Source organism: Amia ocellicauda, chromosome 4 (assembly GCF_036373705.1).
Source record: "Amia ocellicauda isolate fAmiCal2 chromosome 4, fAmiCal2.hap1, whole genome shotgun sequence".
NCBI classification, from domain to species: domain Eukaryota; kingdom Metazoa; phylum Chordata; class Actinopteri; order Amiiformes; family Amiidae; genus Amia; species Amia ocellicauda.
Window position 1 is genome coordinate 26,465,081 of NC_089853.1, and position 27,555 is coordinate 26,492,635.

General features: G+C 35.5%; 1 protein-coding gene across 2 annotated transcripts in view; it reads right to left on the reverse strand.

Moving 5' to 3' along the window:
* Positions 1-14,872: 14,872 nt before the first annotated feature.
* insyn1 (inhibitory synaptic factor 1) overlaps positions 14,873-27,555 on the reverse strand; it is a 34,367-nt gene continuing 21,684 nt past the window's right edge. For both annotated transcript variants that reach the window (XM_066701668.1, XM_066701667.1), the window contains one exon: positions 14,873-16,892. In XM_066701668.1, coding sequence (XP_066557765.1) covers positions 16,164-16,892 — 729 coding nt within the window. In that variant the 3' untranslated portion in view covers positions 14,873-16,163. The remainder of the gene's footprint in view (positions 16,893-27,555) is intronic.

Below are 27,555 nucleotides of genomic sequence, written 5' to 3' on the forward strand. Positions count from 1 at the left end.
CCAGTCTGGATCTGTGATATATGTAATGTTCTTTTCTCTTATTACTACTTTGAGTGTTCACTCAATCATTTTAAACATATTTTCCAATATTTTGTATTGATTTGCGATTAAGCAGCTTTTACAGAACATTGATCAATCTGTTTTAGTTAAAAGCAAGCTAATATCACTTAGTGAATTTAATGTTATAATGCAGTGTTATAAAATAAATACTAAAAAATCAAGGGATAAACCTTAATTCAGATCCAGTTCTGCTGGCTTATTTCTTAAAATATTATTGTAAATAATAATATCTAATCAAATGAAATGTTGAATGCCAAAGATAGTCAATTAAAACAAAGTGCTTATAGTAGTCTTGCATTTGGTAATAAATAAAACATAAAGATGGCCATATCTCATCTTGTATGACATAATCAATATGCTCTATTAGAAGTGCCTGCCGTGTGAGCCTTTTATCCATATGAATTTTAACTCCAAAATGAGGACTTGAAGAAATACAAAATGTACATCAATGTGTGTGAATGTGAATGTGTGTGTAGATGGGGCAGGGTTAATTGGCACAAGGTATTGGTGACATAATACTGGTACCAATTAATTTAATGTGAAAACAATTGGCAATAGGTTTTGAAATTATCAGTTTGTTTCACAAATCAAACTTTTGCCAATGTTCACGTCTAATCTATCCATTCACTGATGCCATTTTCAGGACTTGAAATAGTATCTCATTATATCTAATTCTAGGGAGGAGGGAGCAAGAGAATTTAATAATAAGGGGATGGAATAGGAGCTGTCATTGACGATAGCCAATAGGAGTGTAGCTAGGAATATACACAATGGCAATCTTGTCAGATCTTATTTATGGATTTTATGAGTCTTAAAAAAATAAAAGATAATCATTGTAAATCAAGCCCCTCGGTAATTGGTTTCTTTGTTTCAGGGACAGCTTAGCACATACTGGCCCTATTGTGAAGTACCTTCTTTGTAAATGAATTCCATTAGTATGCACTAAAGAACAAAACAGTGAGGCAGCATTTAATCAATTATGAATGCTTCATTGCTTTCAATTTAATATCAGGCAGCGCTCCTGACTGTGTGCATTCCAAGTGCACTCTGATTTTAAAAATGAAGCTGATTATGATTATATTCCCACACAATTACAGAAAATGAAATCATATTACGCTCACACAACGTGATAAATAAGGCAGGTGTGTAGTTGTAGTGATGTCATACATATGTGTGTGTATTTATTTTCATAAATGTTAAAGAGTCAGTCCATGAACATTGGAGGCAAACGCCATGTATTGCTTCCAAAGCAGTTATGCTTCGTATTAAAACAGTATTTTTATGGGTTTTGAAGTATGGTGTATTTGATTGTATTTTCAGTACTGCTGTTCAACAACTTTGCACTATTGTAACATTTGTGTGTGAATGTGGAAGCGTGCATTTTATTTTTTAATAAAAGGCTGACAATATGTTCTCTTCCAGAAATAAGTGGCATACCCTTGACCCATCAACTTTCACAACTCATCAGAACATGACATCAGTTTATACCAACACACATGACATGTGGGAGAACTGCAGAATCCTAGAAAATAGCTGGCAGCAAATTAGCATGCACAGTGTACAACCTGACATGTTTGCATAACTTTTTGAGTTATGGTATAATTGTATGCTCACCGTGACAGAAGGTGAACAAATTAAAAGCTTTTGCAGGACCCTGATTGCCTACAACTATTTTTCTAAATAAATTGCACAAATAAATAAATAAAACAAATTAATGACTCCATAGCAGTGCAACATTGACATAGTCAGCTGTGATTTTCAGTGTACACTGTTGTGCGTGTTGAAGTGTGCTTGCTGTAGTCTCCTTAACTAAGGGTGATTTCCTCACTGGCTGTCTCTCAATAAATCACCCCTGGCATAGAAATCTTTCTGTGTTTAATAACATGATTTTTGTTTTGACAGTTATAGATATCAGTTGCTATTGTTACTGTCAGCCATTTTCTCCCCATGGGGTTGGCAATGAAATTCAAGGTACTGAAGTGATTTTTAATTCCCATTGTTGTTGACAGCGGAGGGGGGGGGATCTGACTAAACACGAGTAATGCAGAGGAATAAATGAGGAATGGGTGTGTAAACAAAGAGTCCTTTCTACAATTGGGGAAGTGAAAGGAATGGGAAACCCCAACAGCAGGTGGTTCAGCTGCACCAAGGCATACAAGCACTTGAAAGGAAAATTGAAAATAAATAAATAAAATAAAAGGGGGCGAAAATATATACTAATGTATGCTATTACATATCAACTTCCATCTTAGCCCTGCATTGATACTTCCAATACATGCCGTCTTGAAGACTGTCCTGACTGATTTCTAGAAAGTGCTAAAAAAGAATCCTCAGTGCTTCAGGATAGTTCCCTAGCCTTACAGCAAAATTTATACCTGATCCATTTATAGATAGCAGCCAATGATCACGTAGCCATAGTACTTGCCATTTCAGAAATGCTAGTTGTGTTGAGACCGAGAAGAAACTGAATTCCTCTTTATTACTGCTTTACATCTCAGCCTGACACTCAGACACAGAAAGGAAGCTGTGTCCTCCTGTAATGCCACAGGGAGATTGACCAAAAACAGACAATAGAAGTTCAGCTATGAGGGAAGCTAATCTGTACTGGGGACCTGTGCACAGCAAGTGCCAGCCTGCCGACTTTCTATAGATCCTATACTACTTTGAATTTGATGAACCCTTAAATCTCACCTTAGTCAAGAAATCTGTGGTATAGCCGAATTTGATTTCAGTTATGGCACAGTAACATTTAAGTAGCCTATATTTCATTATTTCAAATCCATGTATTTGAAGAGTATTGATATAACGAAAACACAATTATCACAATTTAAATTTAACTGCCTAGCTGACACTACTTTTGCTTTGAAAAAGTCTTGGCCAGAGCAATGAGAGCAGTCTTAATCAAGCTGACATCAGCAAAATATGACAGAAATAAAGGAAAACACCATGCTTCATCAAATATAAAACAAGAAAACTGATGTCAACATTACAAATGGAGGCGGGGTTTTGCTGAATTTTCTTAACTTAGTAGCAGTTGGATGAAGATGACATTCATATTCACTGCCCGTTTCCCTTCAATTATACATGATTTTCACCGGCTAAAGGGATTTAAGAAGAGATAATAAAGATAAGAAGCAACCATTTAGAAATGTGTTACATTAATTAAAGGCAAGAGGATTAACACCAAAATCCGTGTAGTGCAATAAACAAGCAGTCACATAGATAGAGTATCAAACACATCAACAGCAATTATTCGGTTTTCATTTCTCATCATCATCTTACATATCCCTGGACAAAACATTTTGATATTTAAAAATGTATAACTAAGTAAGCAAAGTTTAAAATCAGTATTCTTAAATACAGAGTGCTTTAGTCGCCATTTTCATTTTATTAACTTGGGTTTTTATGTTCATCGTTCTTGCTCAAAATAGTACATTTTTAAATCCTACATTACATTACAAAACAATGGCTACAAGAAAGATCGGGTGATTCACTGTTTTAAGTATTGATCTGGTACATTGGGTGGGTGTTTAGAGGACTGGTTTGGATATGTATTATTCCACAAACGGTCCATTCTGCATCATGATTGTAAAATTATGGCAAGTGGTGACTAGCAAAGAGGAAAACATTAACATGGTTCATGTCATATCAATGATAAATAAACCATAAATACCTTGTAAACACACATTATTCACAGGCAACCAGATGTTCAAATCTGTGTTTGCATATGAGCTTCCCATGCATGGCCTTCTAATGTTATAATATTAGGCGAGTCATCATTACAACATTGACAACTGAATTCATCTTACTTCTGCTATTGTTATGCAACCTGTAGTGGAGCGATGATTGATGCTATTCGGTTACTAAAGTGGCTTCAAGGTGAGGAAGAACTTTGGAACAATGGATGATGTAGGCCTTGCCAAATGTTTGGAGTTACACACCAAATAATTTGTACATCATCAAAGAGCTACATGGAAGTATAAATTGGGAAGACAGTTACACAGACAATAATATAGTATTCTTTATACACAGCAATGTCAATCTGATTCCACAATATTCTAGACATTCAATACAAATAATTAAGCATATGTTGCACTGGGGGCTTTACTGCTGCTTTCTTCAGATGATCTATCATCGTGTTGTCAATAGGAAAACAGACCATCTAATTTTATGCTTTCTTCCTCAATGCCCTTGCTTTCTTTTAATTTGAGGGTCAGCTTAATCTTGCCCATGTACTTAACTTCGGAAACCTCTTGTGACATTTACCCAATCCCTGCAGTGTGCACATGTCTTTTCCAAGTCAGCTGAATATTAGCTTTTTCAATCATCTGTCAGTTACCATGCTTCCATTGTGTGTAGGCTTCACTTGGTAAACCATGCTTAGTATTAAACCTCCCAATGCTTGTACAGCGCATAGGTGAAATTAATTCATTCAGTTATCAGTGCTTTTGAAAACATTTACAGTTTAAAATGAGAAGGTAAAATTCTGAGTGTAAGCCCACCTCTCATCTTGATTGTGATCATCATTATTTAGTAGACATTTGATTACAGCGTAGTTTAGTGTTCATGTCTATCGGTGGAATCTTAACTCAGCAATGTCTTCAAAGCAGACCAGTTTGTGTTTAATTGCATGGTTGGTTTTGCTTAATGACTATAGTTTAATTTAATTGTTGACCTGAGATATAGATACTGATAACAGAAATTAACTTGTATCAAAATTAGGTAGTGTTAATCCATGTGCCACCTTTTAAAATGTCAAACATAGGGCTGGGTATCAGGATTCTATTTTGATTTAATTCAATTTGATTTCTATTCAATTTCAATTTAATTTGGGAATAGTGATAATTACAATACCAATATTGCTTTCTCTGAGGTCTGAGCATTAATACTATGAACTGCACAAGGAACCCTCTAACTTATATAACATGGTAGTTTACTAAAGATTAATGTTAAACATTGAGGACCAGGCCCAAAATATTACATTGAATTGCTTTTGTTTTTACAAAAAATAATATTAATACAAATTGAAAAGTACCTAATTTATAAACTACCATTAAATAATGTCAAATTAACCAAGACTCTGAGTTATGTGTCTTTCAAAATATTGCACATCATTACAAAAAGTGCACTTTAATAATAATTTTAAAATAATCAATGTCACCACATGTATTAACCACACACACACACTTTACATTTAGCTACCTGGTGTATTCTCACTCAAAAGCAACATTTTTAAGTAAGCATAACTCAACTTTCAAAGTAGTGCAAGGTTAAGTTTAGTTCGTGTGGCAGGGCTGAAGAGCTGGGGGGGGCAATCCTGTAATGTCAGGGGTGCATGCGGGTTGGCTTTAGTCGTGGTGAAAGAGATGGAGCATGTGTGCTTGGGCTTTAAAGTTTCTTTTTGTTGTTGTTTTCTATTTTTCTTTCCTTCACGCATATGTTTGGCCAGGCTGCACAATTTTTTCATTCACTGAGAAAATGCATAGATTTATAAAATCGATCTTGGGATTTTAAGAATCAAGATAAATCAGAAAATCTCTATTTTTACCCAGCCCTCGTCAAACATCTAAGGAGCTAAGTAAATACATGTGTTCTTCTGGTACATGTAAGTACATGTTTAATTTACCACATTTCTATAAGTGATGGTTTTAGTATTTGAAGCCAGTCAGGGATTCACAGAAGCTGTTGTTTGGACTGAGAAAGTGGTTTCCCTTATTGATATTTGATTGATTGGTTGTAAATTGATTCTGCATCAATTACCTATTTAACTAGCTTGTTTAGATTATTCCAGGCAATTGGAGTGATGGTGGAATGCTCATTAAGATTTAGCATAGTAAACAGTGTGTGCTGACCCTTCATAAATTAACCAGTTGTGCTTTAGGGTGGGGAAAAGAAGACTCTGGTATATAACACCCACAGACATTGTACTTTTGGTGGAGGCTGGACATCAGTAAGATGTGAAGTGTGATGTGATGTGAAGAAGTAAAATAATCAGGGTTTCATGGAAAAAACAAAAGATGCTTCATTGTAACTTTTTTTTTTTTACATGGGTACTTAGCAGATTTTCATATTGCAGTATTATTTTTAAGCTACTTTTATTTTAGGCTCATATTCTACCAGTCTTCTTGTCTCACTTAAACACTTTTTGATGATTGTATTTGAAACAAATAACCTTAGTCATACTGTTTTAAAAATGTAATAATTTAATCAAGCTATTAACTGGTGAGAGTCATGGCTTATAATTCCATAATTACTTGTTTTCATTTCCCTTATATCAGCATCAGTTTTATAAATCTGTCAAATGTACCCTCATTATATTAAAAAATCACTCAAGGATACGATGCATAACCTTTTCTTTCTTTAGAAAATCATTTATTGGGATGGCACGGTGGCACAGATGTTAGCACTGCTGCCTCACAGCTCCTGGAAACCTGGTTCAGTTCTGGCCATGGGTGTCCACCTGTGTGGAGTTTGCATGTTCTCTCCTTGTCTGGGTGGGTGTTCTCTGGGTTTCCTCCCACATCCTACATCCCACAGACAGGTTGCTAACACTGACAGGTTACTCTAAATTGCCCTGTAGTTGTGTGAGTGCTGTGTGTGTGCTGCCCTGTGATGGACTGGCATCCTGTACAGGGTCTACCCTGCCTTGCGCCCTGTGCCCACTGTGACCCTGTAACAAATAAACACAGTCACCACAACTTGATTTCCTTAGTGGTGATTTCCAGTTTCTTGCAACAGCACAACATTCTTGTATGTTGGTTTATATTTCTCAACACTGTGACTTTTCTATGCTTGGCTTAAACAAACTTTATCATGCTAAATGTATCATCCCTTCTTTAAAAGATAAAACAAACACCTATCAGTATGAAATAAAAAAGCATTTAAACATAAATTAGCCCACTTAAAATGTTATGAACCACTTCTCCACATCTGTGGATATTTTTCTCATTAGGAAAAATGGGTGTTATGTGAATGTGAAGTTCATCTTTCAGAAAGCAGAAGGATAAGCCCCTTTTGTGGACTATGAATGCAAATAAAAGTACACATGTATATTTGATTATTTGTGTTTTTGATATTTGATATTTGATTTGTGTTGTTGGGAAAACCCTTACGCTGATGTGTCCATCTAGAGGCAGTCTACAAAGGATGAATGGTATAAAAATGAGGTGCCCACTGTACAAAACACCAAAATAACAAGTGAATGTGGAACCAGACATGATATAACCATTTCTCACTGCATTTTGGAACATCATGACTTTCTATAACTTATGTAATATATGCATTATATGTTGGGCAGAATTAAGATATTTAACCAGATAGTGAATGATTGCACAGCCACCGACACAGACATACAATGGTATTATGAGTGTTAGTAGGAATTAAGTGAATTAATGTTTATAAAATTAATTGTTAAATAATCCAACACAAAACTTTTTTTTTTTTTTTTTCTAGTCTATGCATCCAGAGTTCAATATGGTCTCTAAGGTACTTTTTTTTTTTTTTTTAAGTGATGTTTCACTTTAACTGCACATTTGCATACATGTTAAAATTCTTCACAGAAAGTGGTATCTTAAAAGCAGATGGCAGAGCATAAGCTATTGATGGCAGTAGGCTGTAGTCTGTGACAGTGGCTTGATACTAATAAATGGCAGTTTGTGATTAAATGTTGTGGTGTGAAGTGGCTCATTTGCATGCAAGCCATGTTATACACTATATAAGCACAGATATTGGATGTTTAACCCAAGTTGTTTTATGCTGATATACACAGATATATATTTAAATATATAGATATAGTTATATACAGTGAGGGAAAAAAGTATTTGATCCCCTGCTGATTTTGTACGTTTGCCCACTGACAAAGAAATTATCAGTCTATAATTTTAATGGTAGGTGTATTTTAACAGTGAGAGACAGAATAACAACAAAAAATCCAGAAAAACGCATTTCAAAAAAGTTATGAATTTATTTGCATGTTAATGAGGGAAATAAGTATTTGATCAATCAGCCTATCAATCAGCAAGATTTCTGGCTCCCAGGTGTCTTTTATACAGGTAACGAGCTGAGATTAGGAGCACTCTCTTAAAGGGAGTGCTCCTAATCTCAGCTCGTTACCTGTATAAAAGACACCTGTCCACAGAAGCAATCAATCAATCAGATTCCAAACTCTCCACCATGGCCAAGACCAAAGAGCTGTCCAAGGATGTCAGGGACAAGATTGTAGACCTACACAAGGCTGGAATGGGCTACAAGACCATCGCCAAGCAGCTTGGTGAGAAGGTGACAACAGTTGGTGCGATTATTCGCAAATGGAAGAAACACAAAATAACTGTCAGTCTCCCTCGGTCTGGGGCTCCATGCAAGATCTCACCTCGTGGAGTTTCAATGATCATGAGAACGGTGAGGAATCAGCCCAGAACTACATGGGAGGATCTTGTTAATGATAAGGCAGCTGGGACCATAGTCACCAAGAAAACAATTGGTAACACACTACGCCGTGAAGGACTGAAATCCTGCAGCGCCCGCAAGGTCCCCCTGCTCAAGAAAGCACATGTACAGGCCCATCTGAAGTTTGCCAATGAACATCTGAATGATTCAGAGGAGAACTGGGTGAAAGTGTTGTGGTCAGATGAGACCAAACTCGAGCTCTTTGGCATCAACTCAACTCGCCGTGTTTGGAGGAGGAGGAATGACCCCAAGAACACCATCCCCACCGTCAAACATGGAGGTGGAAACATTATGCTTTGGGGGTGTTTTTCTGCTAAGGGGACAGGACAACTGCACCGCATCAAAGGGACGATGGATGGGGCCATGTACCGTCAAATCTTGGGTGAGAACCTCCTTCCCTCAGCCAGGGCATTGAAAATGGGTCGTGGATGGGTATTCCAGCATGACAATGACCCAAAACACACAGCCAAGGCAACAAAGGAGTGGCTCAAGAAGAAGCACATTAAGGTCCTGGAGTGGCCTAGCCAGTCTCCAGACCTTAATCCCATAGAAAATCTGTGGAGGGAGCTGAAGGTTCGAGTTGCCAAACGTCAGCCTCAAAACCTTAATGACTTGGAGAGGATCTGCAAGGAGGAGTGGGACAAAATCCCTCCTGAGATGTGTGCAAACCTGGTAGACAACTACAAGAAATGTCTGACCTCTGTGATTGCCAACAAGGGTTTTGCCACCAAGTACTAAGTCGAAGGGGTCAAATACTTATTTCCCTCATTAAAATGCAAATCAATTTATAACTTTTTTGAAATGCGTTTTTCTGGATTTTTTTGTTATTCTGTCTCTCACTGTTAAAATACACCTACCATTAAAATTATAGACTGATCATTTCTTTGTCAGTGGGCAAACGTACAAAATCAGCAGGGGATCAAATACTTTTTTCCCTCACTGTAGATAGTTATTATCTTCAGGCTTTATCAAGCTTTGTTGGATGAAAATCTCCTCACAGTTATTCCACACGTCTTTCAGTGTGGTCCTGCAAACCTCTTCATTTCCTTTTGATATTTTCTTGTTGTTTTCCCCCCTCATAATCCATGATTTTCTGATTCAGCTCTTCAGTGATGATCCATTCTCCTTGCTGTGTGTGTGTGTATATATATATATATATATATATATATATATATATATATATAATGATTAGGCCATGACTAATTGTCCATTAAGTGTCTTAGAAAGTTATTAAACAGACCATTACCTTTTAATACCTAAAGTAGGAAATGGGATTAATTAGGCAGAAATATATTCATATACTCTGCCAAGTTCTATCTACATCCTATACTTTAAAAATGCTCTTTGATGGTATCCTGAAACTTGGATTTCAGCTCATGTTCACATCCAAAAGCTTGCAATTCTACCGACTTAAACAAAGCTTCAAACAAAGCCAAATACAACACAAAAATGAACTTTCCTTTACTGTTTGCTTTACCCCTTGATGGCAAAATGGTCTAACTTGTCAGATCATATATACCTCTAGATTACATTTAGATTCTTGATAGTCTGTAACAAACAGAGTTACAATTGTTCCATTAGCAAAAATGCATTTCCTTCGGCTTCAGTTTTGTATCATCGTCTAAGAACTTTCATTTAATTTCTGCTTGAGGTAAATCTGTCTCATGGCATTTAGCTTCAGCTGGTCTCCTCAAGGATTTACACCTGACATGCAACTCAGCCTGCTCAATATTTTTTATTTTTAATGGACAGGACCACTAAGCCACATAACACATTTACACTATGAAATAGATCTTAATAAATTGTATTTTGTAGACAAAGTACAGATTCTTTGCTGTAGAAACCCATATTGGGTTACATTGATTGGCCACATCTCTAAATCACAAAACTGAAGAGTGGCCAAAAGAACCATGACTTAGATGCGTTAAAACCAGACTAGTCAAAAATAGTCTAGTATCCTTTTAAGTATGTTTACCATTGGTGTACACATCCAGGAGACCTTGTGGTTATTCACTTCTCATCAACCCCTCTGGATAGATTATCATAAATCATCTGCATCTTAATAATACTCTAATCATCTTGCCTAATCAAAGGAACGCGGATTATTATTATTTTGTCACAATTATTATTTTGTGATTACTTGCTCTTCCTTATTAAACAAATTTTGCAGCTGTGGTATAGAAATGCCTAACATTTTAAAATGTATCCTTTTTCAGGATTACATTTGTTTGCGGTTACATTGTTTTTACCAGGATCCTTTGAGTCTACTTATGTAACTGAAATGTGCTATATTTTGTCACTTGTTCACAAGTGGCAGCACAATGTCTGGAGCACATTACCATATTGCAAGACATAAGGCAAGAAATGAATTTAAATCGCAACTTCCTAACTTGTCTCCATCATAAACCACAAAGCATTCTATTATCATTACATACAAAACATAAAAGGCCAAGTATTCTGAACAATATCCAAAGAGTTACATAGGTTCCCCACTTGTGAAAATCTCACCCTCTACCATATATTCTTTATAGAGCTCAAAATCATGTGATTTTCTTTCTCCTTAAGATCCAAACCTAGTTGAATATTGTTCTTTTACTTTTTCAGTTCCTGTCCACTCATGTTCAAGATGATCATACCACCTCTCCAGATGCTCAGTTCACACACTTCCCATTTCTCTAAGCAATAACATGCTGTATTAGTTATTATAGATTAAAATAATCAAATAATATCAAATTCATGTTTTTTGTTTCATGATGCTTCACAAAGCTTGAAACGTATTACTCTGAAATGGCATCCTGAAAGGTTTCACTCACGAGAGCAGTACACTTTACACTACTAAAGTACATTGTGGTACATCTCGTTGTTCCTGTAAGGGATTTAATTCCACTTAATTACACTTCCAGAAGGCTTTTGATCGATTTCCAAATGCATGATTAATTCTCAAACTGAAAGATGTAGGAAGGTATACATTTGAGGTATAAATGTGGATTAGGAACTGGTTTATGAACCTGGCTGGCATGTGAGCATTCACAATATTACATTAATTCAATTAAGCAAGTAATTTGTTCAATTAAATAAGACTAAAACCTGAAGACCCTACAGCCCCTTAAGGACCCAATTTTAAACTAATTACTTATGCTAATATGATATTGTGAAGCACAATTCTTATCCTCTTACTACCTATATTGATATACCTGTAATAGATTTTCTATATGCAACTTAGTCATTTGATGGATGTTAAAATATATTTAGAGACTATACAAATTTCAAAGGTGGTTTATTAAAGGCACTATATTTAAATGTATTGAAGTTGTATGATATGGATTCCAGTTCTATTTTGTTGTAGCTTTTTTTTTTTTTTTTGTCCTTTATCTATCTGTAAAAGTAAGGTTTTCTTGTTATCCTCTTAAATATAGTGTTTATTAAAATAAGCGACCAGGTTTTGGAATAGCCTTGGATTAGCATTTTCAAAGAAAATGCCTTGATATTCACTTAATGCAAAATGTAATTGTTTTTAAAAAGGTTTATACATGAAGTAGGTGTAGAAAGTGCAATGGCATTTATATACTGGACTCTTTCATTGAAGAATGGGCAGAGTGATATTTTTTATTAATAAAAATCACATTAAGTGCTAATATAGTTCAACTATCTTCATAAATTGCATGCCTTGGAAAATTTATATTTTGTAGACCAAAGGTGAATTGCTTCTGTAACTATCTGTGTCATTTCTATAGATTACGTCCATGGCAGTGTGGCTCATCTGATTTGCAATTGAGTTATCTCTGAAATTTAAATTGATTGTTATACGTTGTTGTTTATTCCTGAAAATCAACAGACTTGTAAATTTGTTTTAATATGTATTTTGTTTTTTATATAAACTTTTATAAAGCAAGACACACAGTTTGTTGATTTGCTTTGTTTTTCATTAAAACCTACATGAGCTGCCGTTGCAGTTTGATGTCTTATAATTAAACAGTGCATTTTTGGCAGGTGATTTTATGTTGTTCCTAATACATTTATGCAATGTCTGCTTCTTTTGATGTGCAATGGTATGTCTTTGCATGTGAGATAGAACTGAACATAATAACTAATCCACAATAATCACAATATTTTAGTTGGTTGCTTTTCATATTATCCACTTAATGTATTTTTGACTGCAGAGTAGTATGCATCTGGACTACCACATATTAGCATGTAATGGAGCTTGATACATTTTTTCCAAGACCCTGTTTTTATTATTTATTTTTATTCTTTTTTTTTCTTTTTTATTTCAAATTTATATCAAGAACATTTCCCCGAACTTAAAAAATTCCATCCCTGACCTCAGTATTGTATGTTACTTTTTTCATCCCCCTTTTTAAGTGTAAATTACACCGTGCACAATAGATTACTTGTCAGAGTAAAACTTGCATATCACAAGAATGCTTTAAAAATTATTCATGTGTACCTGCCACTCCAAACACTTTACCTTAGACTAATATTCTAACCTATGATAGATCTGTGCAAGGCTATAAAATTTGAAATGCAGGATCTTGGGATTTTTGCATCAATACCTTTCAGATAATCTCTTAAATTTGCTTGAGAACTGCTTGTGAATCTTCATGCTGCCACTTCTTTGCTTTTCAAAGACAGTTGGCTTATCAGAGGCATAGCGCATTACTTGGGGTGGCATAGCTGTCGATCCCTGTTGACATGTTTGTTGTGCCTTTTGCCTTTGCTAAATGTCATAGTTAAACCAGATTACATCTTATTGACTAATGTGAATTTGGTGATTCATTGCACTGGAAGTATGCAGATGCTCCTACTGCATTGCAAATTCATTTCCAACCTCAAGAATAATATTAGCTTTGGACAGCATATTAATAGATGCAATAAACAGGCAGTGACATTTCACAGTTGAATCTGGAGTTGATCAGACACAGCCAACAGTTGCTTCTCTAGGATAAACAAGACACAACTTTTTTTTTTGTTTGCTTTCCTTATTGTTCCTTCATTGGAACCCACATAATGGATTCTTTCTATAATAGAATGGTCAGGGGTGGGTGCAATGTGATTGCACTGGAGGGCTGGGATTTGAAAGGTCACTTGGCCATCGACAGGAAAAAATTGCTTTTTCGAATCTGAATTTGAAGAGGAAGGAGACTGCGACAGAATTTACCAATTGAAGGCTTTCACAGGATTTTAAACTTCACTTCTTCATTAACCATGAACTCAGTCTGATAACCTATTTCTGTATAGCCTTAGGCTATTTATGATTGATGTTTCAAAAGTTACAGTTTTGTAGTAATTGTGCTAATTTGGGATGTGAAGTGAAGTGATTTTAGTATTCCCACACAATTGTTTTTCATATACTGTTAAAAACAAATCAATATTTTTTAAAGATGTGGAAACATAACAAACTGGTTAATGTATATCTATGAGTTTGTTATTTTAACCTTATAAGATTCTCCACATCCACATTTAACCAGTCAACCTGATTTGTAGATGTTTCTCACCCATGACTTTGTGAAAGACCAATACTATCCTGAATGATGGTCTGCCTGGCCTTGTCTAGCACTTGCTCTGATTGGGAAAGCATTATACCATACCATTTATCAAATCCAGTCAATTTTTCCATCAGTCTCTTGGGACACAACATGGACATTTGATGCTCATCGTTAATTGGCATCCTAGAGGATAAATAGTTAAACATTAGACAATAACAATGTATTTAGCCACTCATTGTTGTCTAGTTTTTAGTTTAGACGTTTGTTGAGGTCACTGTGGAAAAATAAATGTCAAAGATATAAACAAATTAACCCTTAGTTGTCTAGTCTATTTAGCAATCCCTTAAAATCAAAATCTGTGTTTCACAGAATGATTCCAAAATGTAAAAATCTCCCAGAATGGTTAAATAAAGGGAAGAACTTGGGAAGATAATGTCTTCACCCTCTTTTTGGGGGCTTACAACTAAAGGCTTTTTAGGGGTATAGTGAAGATTTGCTGCTATTACATCTAATGAAATGTGAATGTGTGTATTCCACACAAGATCAGACATTTGCAGGGAAAGGTAACCATACATTTAAGACTACTTTTAAGTTTCAAATAATACAGCTCAAAATAGTTACCTGCTTGTCATTTCAGCTGTAATAGCTGAACATATGCCCTTCTAGCTTTCATGCAAAATTCAAAAACGGTTCCTGAAAAAAAAAAAAATATATATATATATATATATACATTTTTTTTTTTTTTTCAGGAACTGTTTTTGAATTTTACGAGTTTTCCGTTTTTTGAATTATCCAACACAAGTCGTTTGCTCATCCCTTTATACCACAAGAATTCGTCTTGGCACTTTTTTATTTTTCTTAATTTATTTATTGACCTTTTGTTAACCATTTTATATGTTGGTGTATTTAATGTGCTGTTGCTTGAAATAAATGCCAACACCCTGTCATAGGGACACAACCCATCTTCTCGGCAATGTATCTTGACCAGCTTGCTTGAGGGCATTAAGCACAGAACTTTCCCCTGTGAGTGGAGCTTTGCCATTAGTCAGCAATGGACTAAGGGGGTTATTACAATGATATATCCGCGTGGATGCAGCATTAATTAAGAACAATCTGTCTCTAGGTGGTCCTTCTCTCTGTGTTTGCCCTTCACCGGGCACTCCATTTCCATTAATGTATTGTTTTTCCATGGTCTAAATATAGAGAGCTCTGACTGAGCGGTTGTATTAATGGGCTTTAGGATGAGTGTGCTGTGCATACACGGAGAGACCCCTTGAAGCTTTTCACCACCTAAATTGATCAGTGTAGTATTATCACAGTGAAGTGTATAATTCAATTAAGTCAAAATCTGTATGAGCAAAAACGGGAAGAAGGAAACCTCGTGTTAAGTTTGCGTGCACTCCAGCTGAGTTTGCATCACCCCTAATGACCTTGCTCTTGCAGATCTGGAACCAAGAAGCAGTGATGAGAAAAATGCACATAACTTGCACATGCAGAGAATGTATGAAATAAATATAAACAATCCCCCCATGTAAGCAGGATAAGAGAGAATCCATTACTGATACGGCTAAATAATGAAGAGTAAGTCAAAATATCACCTTCCAAGTACAGCAGAAATGATATATATGGTGATTTGGTATTCATATGAAATTATAATTCTTGAGTAAGACTGAAGGAGAACTCTACAAATTACGTTATTGGTCAGATCCACTGGTTCATTTGAAATGTGACGTTTAAATTATGAAATTGTTTTCTAATTTATTGATGTGTTGAAGGCAAATTAAAATGTTTATCTGCTTATTAAATTATAAGCAGATAGTCATATGACTTACACAGTGATTATCATATGACTTACACAGTGCTGGAAGGAAAGAAAAAAGAGCCAATTGTGTTTTGGCCTATATGGCAAATATAAGTTTGCCTACATGAAATGAGCTTTCTCTCTCGCTTTCGTCCACCTAGAGTTTAAGAACTGCTCTTTTCTTTCAGTAAAACATTGTAATAGTAATCTTTATTTCCCTGAGCCTCAGAATGATGTTAGGTAGTCAAGCAATTTCCCATATATTATTTATTTATTAATTTGAAATTTGTGTATTAATCTATTTATCTATGTATTTCTTTTTAAATAGTACAGTCCTCTTTGTTTGTCTGTTCATTTGGACATTCTTCTTTTCAGTTCTGGTCCTTTGTTTTCTGTTTGGCAGGGACATAGGGCAGTACTGTTTGGGTGCTTTTGTCTGAGACAGTTTGTGTGCTGCTGTTTCGTAGCAGTTTTTTCCGGCAGCCTGGGTTAACAGCTTTTTTCTCAGTTGTCGTTGCTCCTGCTGTTGTCCCTCCTCCTCCAGGCGAGGAAGGGGCAAGACAGTTATGGAGAGTCTGTCCAGAGGAGGGGGGTGTTGGAGAGGCAGCAGGTGGACTGGGCTCACTGTCTGTCTCTGGCGTCGGGCCACTTTCAGCCTCCTCTTCCTCCTCATCATCATCGCAGCAAAGAGCGTGGTAGAGGATTTTGTCACTGAAACGTACTCGCTCCCTTGTCCCAGATGACCGGGAGTTTTTGTGACTGTGTGTGGAGCTGACCGCCTCTTCGCTTGAGGAATCTGGTGTAACGACCATGGGCCCATTGGGGATGATGCCTCCGTTCATTTGAGCATAGGCTGCCTGCTCTGAACTCCCCAGCCCCTCCGTTGGCTTCTCGGTGGCAGTCGGGGAAGGGGTCTCCAAGAAGTTGCAGAACTCCCAGCTGTCAGAGAGCACATCTGGATTTAGGAAGTCCAGGCGTCCGAAAGCATCTCCAAGCCCTCTCTCGCTGCTGGATGTGCTGCTCACTGTTGCTACTGTCCAGTCATCAGGCTCGAGGTCGAAATCAAAATCCGATGTCAGTTTGTCAATCTGCCCCACCACCTAAGGGAGAGAATAATAGAAATCACTGAGACTTAGGTAACAGACTCGAGATTTACAATGAGAAACAAAGGACATTGAAGGGATTATTGAAACATAATTTTATATGCCAAATGAATGGTTATCAAGTCATATTTTAATGGAGGCTTCAGTGTGCTGTTGCGGTTGCTTGCTTTATAGTCTACTATACTTAATTCTTGAATAAAATACATTTCTCTGTGAGACTGCCCTGCAAAAAACTGACATGCTGTACCGGGTGTTCCCTGGTTTGATCTCTGTTTGATGGGTTTGGCTCCATCTCTCCAGGACCGTGTACTAGATGAAGTGGTTATTGAAAATAGATAGATGGAGGGGTTTCTCAATAAGAGATTAATTAAGAAAGGGGCTTTTGGGTGGGCTAACATCACAATTTGCATTACAGCATGCTTTTAAAGTACAAACTTAATTAAGTATAATTTTAAAGATTGAGTTTCACTTCCCAGTCCAGACTGTCTGTCCCCTCTAACATTGCATTACCACTGCTTTAAACAAGTCAAACTGCTAGCAATGGCTAATTTTAACCGCACAATGAATCATTTTGTCTTCAGAATACTATGGCATTTTGGTGTACTTCCCCCTGAAAAAAACTGGCAGTATGTGTTTGCGCTTTCAATTGTTGTTTCCCATGAGAACATGCAAATTAAGTATCAGGCATTAAATCCAGAATCATTCTTCCAGTACATCAGCAGTAAAATAACAATTCTTTAAGAATCCAAGAAATCCCAGAGACTACAGGGAAGATAAAAATAAAATAAAATAACAACAGCAGGTGCTCTGAATGATAATGCAGGTGCGTTCTAGCAGAGACATAAATACTACTTGTCAGACTGCTTGATAATCTCATGCACAGCGTGAGGGGTTTAATATAAAATAAACCAATTTATTAAGAAGACACAGAGCTTTCAAACTTAACAAATCTCCAGCACCAGATGGAATATACAGTAGAGTACACAAGGTGAAAAACTACATAAAATTCTCAAAGCAGTATTTTTGTTAGTGAAACGTGTGCAGTCAGACCCTGCTCAAGTGTGAACTGCTGTTTCAGTCACACATCCCAGTGCCGGATCCACACTGCGTTAAATGAGCAACAAACCCTTCAAAAGACCTGTCCCCTGATGCAGGGGTTTTAAATGCTCCACCAAATCTGGGGGAGTGTCATCACTATTACAAGTTCACATACATTAGCGATCTTAAAAACATAGAGGATATATTTACAGACTGAAAATGCTGTTGTGGATTTATAGCACAGCAGCAGGTTTTGGCTGTGCAATAATAACATCGTGGCCAGGATTCCAGTAAGGCCCAAGAGTAATAACTATATTATATTTTTACATGAATAGCAATTAATAAACACTATATACTATTATTGATCATGAAAACAAACATATAAAAACATTATAAATGTCAACATAACATTTGTAAATGGAGGCATTGTCCAGACTCTTTAGGAAAACAAAAGTGAAAGCACTTAAGACATATTTAAAAATATATTTATTCTATTACAGTAAGAGACCCAATATTATTGTTTTGACGGCAAAATTTAGGTTTTGACACTCACATTTTCATAATGTATCCTTCCAAACACACAGTATTTACATAGCATAACTAATAAATCATAATAAACTTACATGAATAACAGTCAATAACTACATTAATATAGTGCTTATAATGCTTGCATGAGTTGTTACAAATATAATACAAATATACACTGTTTATAAACTGCTTTTTCATATAACCTCGTTATAAAATAATGAATCTTAATACATAACATTATATATATATATATATATATATATATATATATATATTCTAATTGAATACATTCTTCACGAAACTTAATAGTCACTAGGAGAGAGAATTTGTGTGTTGATGAATCCCGATACATCTCACTACGATACAATACAGCATTCGTGTATTGTGCATGGCAATATTTGTATAATTCATATATGTGTGAATATATTAATATATACTGGTTGCGTTCTTGTATCTCTGCACTTGATTTAATTATGACATCACATGCAACTATTTACAGAAACGCCTTCTCTAACCGAGCTGTGTAATGACAACAATAAATGAAAAAATAAAGTAATGAGCAAATATTACCTTAGTAATAATAATGGTTGATTAATGAACGTTACTGTCTTTTAAGTGATCGATAAGCCTATAAAGCCATTATTAATATGAACAATAATTTGTGTTACGTTTCATGGGACTCAGATGCACACATTTAAAACATGTATTAATGGAAACACTTGAAGCAAATTGTATCTTAATTTGAGTGTAGCATCTCACTCCTATTGGTAACTCAGTGCATAACATTTGTTCAGTAGACACTTTTTTCACAGTGTTGTGTTTGTGGATTACAAAACTATGCCTATATGACAGAGATCAAATCAATGATATATATATTTAAAAATAATATCTATAATACAAATCCACTGGGCTCAGTGACAGTCTGCTACTACACACCTGATACCAGGTACTCCAAACTATAAGCCATCTTATATGAATAGCGCAGGGCAGTAACAAAAACTCATTGCATTGAAGCTGACTTATGAATAACATTTTTAGATGCTTTCTATACTAATAAACATATGTCTTTTTTCATGCTATTTCAGATGGATATATTTCTCTGTGACAGCAATTAGTACTGCCATATACAGTAATTGACAAGAAAATTGTCTGCAAGCATATACGCTGTGTTAATTGATTCTAGGTCACAGAAAGACTAATGCATAGACTAAGTATTTTCTTTTTGTTTAACAATTTTATTTTTTAGAGGGCGAGGGAAACGGAACGATTTAGAAAAGCAAATTATTTCACGCACACACCCACACGCACACCCACACACACACACACACACACACACACGAAGCAATGACAACCAAGTAATATGTTGTGTTTAGAATGTGAAGAGCATAATGGTGACTTACACAATAATTACAGGCCATATAAAATCACATCCTTTTGTTGTTTTGTTACAGAGCACATAATAGCAGAGATTGCAGCTGGAAAGAAAATTCTGATTTGGTTTAATTTCTACATATTTTTGCTTGTTTTATGGGCCAGCCTGTAAAACATACATGTATTCAACCACACAATGAAGAAAACCATATTCAAATCACACAACTTTGCCATAATGGAGAGCATTACATGATCAATGAGCACCTTGGAAGGGAAGCTCTCTAGAACATGGATGTGTAACTTCCTCAGGCCAAATTACTACAGGTTTTAGAGGTACCTTTCAATTAGCAGCTTATCAATACCCATAAATGAAAGGTGATTTTAGTGGGTGAAGGTGAAGTTAGTAGGCTAAATGTAATGCAGTGATCTACAGTATTCTCTACATCAACATAAACATACATAGGAATATGTCTAGCTTTAAAATTACATTTGTAAAGTAGTTTCCCCCCCCCGAGAAGTATGAAAAGTCTTCTTATACATCTATATGGGGAAAACCGTTACAATAAAACTATATTTCTAATTCATTACAAACCTCTTATTATAGTGTTCAGATGTACGTTTACAAACAATGTGTAAAATACATTCAGTATATCATAGAAAGAAGGTATAATTCTACACACATTTTAGTTAATGACTTCTCACCACATCTGAATGATACTGAATACATTTTTTAAGTCATTTTCATTCGTAAAATAGAACAGTTACAGGGAACATACTTATATCGTAAGATGTCAGATTTCGTGGTGTCTTCTTGACAACCCTGACGATAACAATGTACTGTTTATTTATTCCCTGTGGAACTGTCCACATCAAACTACACATTTTCCTCTTACAAAGTATCCCTCAAAGTCTTCAGCCTTGCAAAGTCCCAGTGGAGATGTCCTGTCACATCATTCAGCCGTGACAGTCAGTTAACACGGGGAAAGAAACCAGAAGCTACAAAATTATGCAGGAAAGAAAGAAAAAAATAATAATGTTATAGCTGTTTTGCAGTACATTTAATACGGCATGCTTGTGTTCATGCTGGCTTCTTCTGATGTGATTAGTGTGGTAACAGAACTGCATCTGGGGATTGGATTTGTTAATTTGGGAGTGAATTGAACTCTCTGTGCACAATTATAAGTGTAAAGAAAAGCAGTCGTGAATGTCGCCTGGAGTTGCAATCGATATTCTATTTAAGCCATGTGAACACTGTATTAGTGATGGTGAAGCATTACGTTGTGTATCCACTTCAGCAGTTTGCCCCCTTAGCTTTCCCAAGATTTCGAAATCTAACCCGGCAGGGGGTATAGTTTTGAGATGTGCACTGACCTGTGAAATATCTTCAGTGGATGTTCACTTAGCACGTCTGAATTTGTGAATTGCAAAGTGACTTTTGAAAGTCTAATCTTGTGTTTTTCTATTTGGGTCACTTTACACACATCTGTAAATAATGATCAGAGTACATGTTGACAGAAGCACAGTGTTTACAGTAGGTCTGAATTGCTATACTGATGCTTAAACAGCTGTGAAATGGGCCAGTGGTTCTCAAACTAAGAGACCAGCCAATGGGGTTAAAAAAAAAAAAAACATTTTTAAGAAGAATTGTTTAATATTGCATGTTATTGCATGTTCCATATAATGGAAATAATATATATTTTATTTAGGTACTTTTAGCTGTTTAAACAACATACAAATGTGTACAGTTTCTATAAACGAATTTACTACCATACTTCAGCCATGGAATTGCATGACTTTTCTTTCTAAATGGCTCAAAAATGTATTATAAGAGCCCTGGGGTAATTAGACAATATGTTACTTTAGAACAGCATGTTGACATGTTGTTTAGACTGAAATCATTAAAGCAGTCAACTTTAACCATTTAATTTTCTTACTATATACACATTAATATAATGTCCTACCAATTCTAAAGCAAAATGTTTGAAAAATGTATTTTAATGTATTTAGTTACTGCATATTTTTCCTTCAAGTCCTGCACTTGTTTTCAATGTATTTCTCTTTGGGAGTCTATGCTGGGAGTAGTACGTGTGTGTCATTCAAATGCTGTTGTTAAATCCTTTTGCGACAGATTCATAATTTTAATCTTGTACAGTATACCATTTACTGGTAATTATTCATGTTCTTGTAGCAAGATAATGTGTTCAGTTCCACTTTCAAATCAGTATATATACTATGGCAGTTCAACCTTTTAAGGATATTTTATTGTGTTTCATTTTACCAAGTTTTGTCTGTCTGTCTATTTTGAAGGACTACACTGTTGAACCAACTATACCTCCCACAACCAAAAATGTCTCAAATCTTTTGGATGCACAGAGTGAACAAACATTTATGCTGCCTAAGAATATTGGTCACATTTACCTTAGTTTCTGGAAATAAAACAGCACTCCTGTGTCTACAGTCAAATGTATAAATGATTAAACCCTTAAGTCAGCCTTGCCCTATGGAAAATTACATCTGGAGTATTCCTTTATGATCTCATGTTCATGGAGTAATGCTCCCTATCTCCAGACAGGGCCATTGGTTGAAGTACTTTGAATGATGCCATTGATTCCTTAGATTGCTAATTATGTGTTTTGAGGGCTTTGTTTACTTAGCTTCCAAGACCCTTTCATAAATAAGAAATCACTGCTTTTTGTTCCTTTGCTGAACCATATGCTTGTCATGCTAGTGTAAATTATGCGATCCCAATGTGTCCATTTTGTTTAGAAAAAGCTCTGTGGCACAGGGAGAGGGACTTAATCAGGCAGCAACAAGCACTGCAGTGCAAATGACTTGCAACACAATTTAAAAACACTGGTAAACTAGCACAACAAGCCAAAGGCAAGATCAATTATGTAGTAGGTAAAGACCAAAGGGTTATTAGCTCAGCAAGGTTGACATTGCATGGTTCTTTCTTTTTTCTTTCTAAAATTGACCTAATAAATTAGTTATTTAGCATGCTTTCCAATAGCACGTGACAATGCAGAACTATACACATTTCAATATTACATTTCTGAAGGTAACTACAGCTATTAATGTATACTAGAACATCCCTTTTCCATGCCAAATTGAAAAAAAAGGAAAAATTAAATTGTGTGTTTCAACTAATGGCAGTGAAATAAAATTATAGTACTAGAAATAACAAACAAAAGACAGGAAGACTGGAGAAAAAGCATATGTGTGTGCTTTTACATCAAATACATAAAACAACTGGAACTAATAATAACTGAATAAATACAATAGCTCTTTTATTTTGTTTATATATATATATATATTAATGTTTTTGGTGCAATACTATAAAAACCTGAATGCTAATCACTGATTTCCATGAGTTCTTCTGTAGAAACGCCTTCAGCTAGAGTCACAATTACCCTTATCCTTACCATACCCTTGTTAATTTGAAAACACACACCACACAAATATCATGCGCTAACAATAGGGAAATTCTAGTAATCCATGAAAGCTAGAACATTTTGTGAAAACAGAGCTGGGGTTGAGGTTTACTATATAGTGTGAATCTATTGAGGTTATGAAATTGTCTTAATTTGTAATCACATAAGAGAATCACATCTTCGGATGATTCTACAAATAGTCCTTCACTTGCAAGGTCCATGTCAACATTATTTATATACATCTGTTATATACTGTATATATGTATATCTCTCATGTTCAGTATATCAATTGAATTAACCATATTGGTAATGTTTGTGTCACATTTGCAGTTTAGGAAAGAAGTATACAAACAGACAACTTATTTTATTATTTTTATTATTTCCCAGAGTTTTTCAAGACTTTCAGCTCTACATTTTCGAGGATCTAGACAAGATAACTTTTGTTGATCCAAGAAGGGGATCAACAGTCTCTCAGCAGCACCACAGGCAAGCAGAACTGAGGTATGTATAGATCTCGGGGGAACTGAAAGCAATTAATCTTCCACCTAGCCTCAACCCCTAATTCTTGGAAACAGAATTCAATCAGTACAGAATACATTATGGTGGATTCTGAAGGATTTCATTAGGGTAACTTGTGTCTCAGAAGGTTACTCACTTTAACCAAAGGACTGTATGTTTGACATGTTGCTTGTGCTCAAATCTATCATTACCCCACCACACTCTGTGGGTGGGAGAGCAGAGCTTTTTATATTGCTGAAAAGCAGTGAACCTGCAGCATAAACCTAGCTCCCCAGCATGAGATTTGTGATCAGTATGCTGCTGGTACCTTTAGGTTACGTAAGCTTTTTGCCTGTAGTCTTATTTTAATAGGAGTTCTATTTTGTAGTAGTGAAACTAGTATAATATGCTGTACCTTATTTCACTGGAAATATGGATATCTGATTAACAAAATGTATAGTTATAATATATATATATAACTTTTAATGCACTGCAGCCTATCTGTCTGTCCATCTGTCTGTCTGAGCTTTTCTTTTTGTAATTATATGGCTTTGCAGTTTCATTTGACAAGATATGCAACCACAACACTTCCGTGTTTACAAATCACTGGTTGTTGATTGGCTCTACATGTAATTTGCATACATAATCTGAACAGGCAGGTTTCAAGAGAAGAGAACTATGCCTGTTGGACCACTCTGATAAAATCACAGCTGTCATGGTAGCAACCATGGTTGTCTGTCTGAGACAGTCGTCATGAAAAATGGTGAAAGTCGCATGTATTTGTTACCTACATGGTGGAGTCTTCATTACAGTAAGTTTCATCCATACATCATAGTGCAAGCCTTATCAGTACCAGATACTCTGAATGGATGAATGGACAGGCCAACAATGTGGTAGATAACATCATCTTTTTCAGAAGATGCCATTTGTCTACTGAATGAGACCATGAACCATCTGAACATGCATTATTGGAAGGAGGAAAGGGCTTCTATGACATTGACATGGAATCTGATCCCTGTGTAATTCTGTACTTTACAATCTGTAGCAACACCATAGGATGTGTGTGTTGCATCTGAATCACAGTTCTTCAGGGACCCATTAAACACTAAAAGTTAGAAATGACTAAGCAGTAATCAGTCCTGTATGGAAATCAGCTCTGTTAGAAAAGACTCAGACATGTTAGGAGATGTATCAAGTTGATTATATCCTTATAGCAGTTGATTGAATCTGTGTATTTATGATTGTGAATGCATTAATACAAAGATACAATGTTGTCTGAATGGAGTACCATCTTCCCTGAGTTAACATATCAGTGCAATGTAAAGCTATAATCAGAAAATACACTATTATTATTTTTTTGTTTGCTTTTTGTTTTTTGACCCCTAAAAGACACATTCAATTTGTGTATTTTTCTTTGATCAAATTACAAAGTTTAGGTTTCCAAAACAATTTTCCACAATACATGTTTAGTTTAAATAGACAGGAATATAATTGTCATATTTCAATGGAGTGCTGTTGCAACTTGCTAATCTGTTTCTCGTTGTTGCGTTAATAGCAGGTTGTAATTCTTCATTTATAAAATGAAAAGCAATTTACATTTGTTCCACATACAATGAAAGCATCTGTCAGGTTTTTTAAATTGTGATATATTTCTGTTTAAGTGAATGAATTTCTGGAGTGCTCAAATATAATCGTGGCAGGGGCAAATTAATGTAACACATGCATCTATTTTAAGGAATTTGAGAAGTCCCACCTGACTCCTGTCAACTCTTTCCATATCTGTACTGATATTGTGTGGATCTAGAACAATGCCTTTGGTAAACTGGTGGACATGACTTATTCATCCCTTACTATTGTTAGGATTTTCATTTCTAAGAACTGTCTGTCCTTGATGTGAGGGATGAGTCTGGCTAAGGATTAGGTTTGAGTGTATCAGGTGTAAAGAAACTGATATTCACATTCAAAATGTACAATGTGCATAGAATTTCATATGTCTTTCAGATATTATTGTGCTACTGCATTAAAGTGTGTGGGGGTACACTCTATGTATAACTGTAGACAGTCATTTGTCTTCAGTGACTATCAAGGTTATTTGTTTAACCACATGGAGATTTTCTATCCATTTAATTGACTTCCTAACACAGGCTATGCCTCAGTGTGGGTATTAGGTCTATGTGCTGTAATACATCTACACGGTCCTAGTAGAAGCTGTGCCCTTGCCTGTATCTCGATGCTACTGAAATGGAATGGAGTATCAATGTCAGACCTGTGAACCAAAGCACCTTCACTGACTGACTGTAGCAGTGCTAAAGAGCCACAATCACCTCTTCTTTCCACACAGCCTCGAGCCATCAAGGGATCCTTCTCCAGTTGATAAGTGCAGCCAGCAATATTTTCTTCTGTCGAGCTCACACTAAGCTATAGCCACACTTCAGTGTCAGTGCTTTACATTAAATTGAATCAATTTAACAGAGAGAGCCTTTTAAATATGATTTAGTTATGCAAATCGAAAAGAAGGAATATGTAACAGAATGACGTTCAAAATGACATTCATAAAGAAAAATACAGCAAAGAATACAATGGCACATCTATCTATCTCTCTATATATCTCTCTATCTATCTATATATTTTTTACTCAACTTATATCCAAAGCAGCATGTTCACAAATGCATGGACAGTTTGGATCTTTATCAAATATATCACTAAATTAAAGTCCTCTAACAGCATTAAAGTAATTATGATATATGTAATTAGTTATAAATGAAACTATATCTTTCATGCTTTAATTCACGGCAATTCTTAAGTACTTAAGTAACTAAAATACAATTTACTCCACTTTTCTCTTTAAAATATGAGGACATCAGTATTCATCAGCAATGACTTCCTGTAGTACAAGCCAACATACATTTTGGGTGAATGCTTTTAAAGGTCATCTAATACAGATTGCAGAGATTGAAGCTGCAATTTAGGTGATGACAAAGTTCTACTAATTATCCAGAAACTGCCAGTAAACTGTTGGGGATTATGTTGTTGGAATAGATTGCAGTGGAGCACACCTGACATAATATTTTCATATTCTTCAATATTATGCCCCACATATATTTTTTATTTAATTAAATTCAAAATAAGCAACCTGCCTATTTATGTATTGAACACACAAACTGTAATTACAAACAAACTAAGCTAAAGCTAAGCTAAAATCAGCTATGACAAACATTTGGTTTTAATATTAAAATCTGAAATCTAAAACTTGTACCTCTTACACATGGTATTTTGTACTATTGGATTTTCCTAGGCAAAATGCTTTTAAACATGGTGTGTTTATCTGTGTCTGTGTGTAAAAAATTATAAATGTAGTATTAGTACGCATCCAGAATCAGTTTAAATGTCTTCATTATTGTTTCTTTTTATATCAGCATGTGATTTTTAAACATTGGAAAAAGAGCACAATATTTTGACAGGTTAATAATTGAGTAACCACCTCAAAAATAATGCAGAGAACAATAGCCTGATATCCATTCTCAAACAACTTGGATCAAACACTTGACAGAGTACTTTCCCTAGCTCTCTAAATATTTACATTTTTTAACATGTTCCCTGCAAAACACTCAAACACATCAAACACAAACAAACTAAACAAATGTACACACCGTAGAAGATCAAGCAAGAACTTGCTGGGATTAATTCTCTTATCTTTTGCTATTCTGACTAATTCGATTGATTCTGAGTATGTGGTAAAAAGGGATGGAGGCTACGTGTATAGAAGACACTGTTAATGTTTCTACCAACATTCC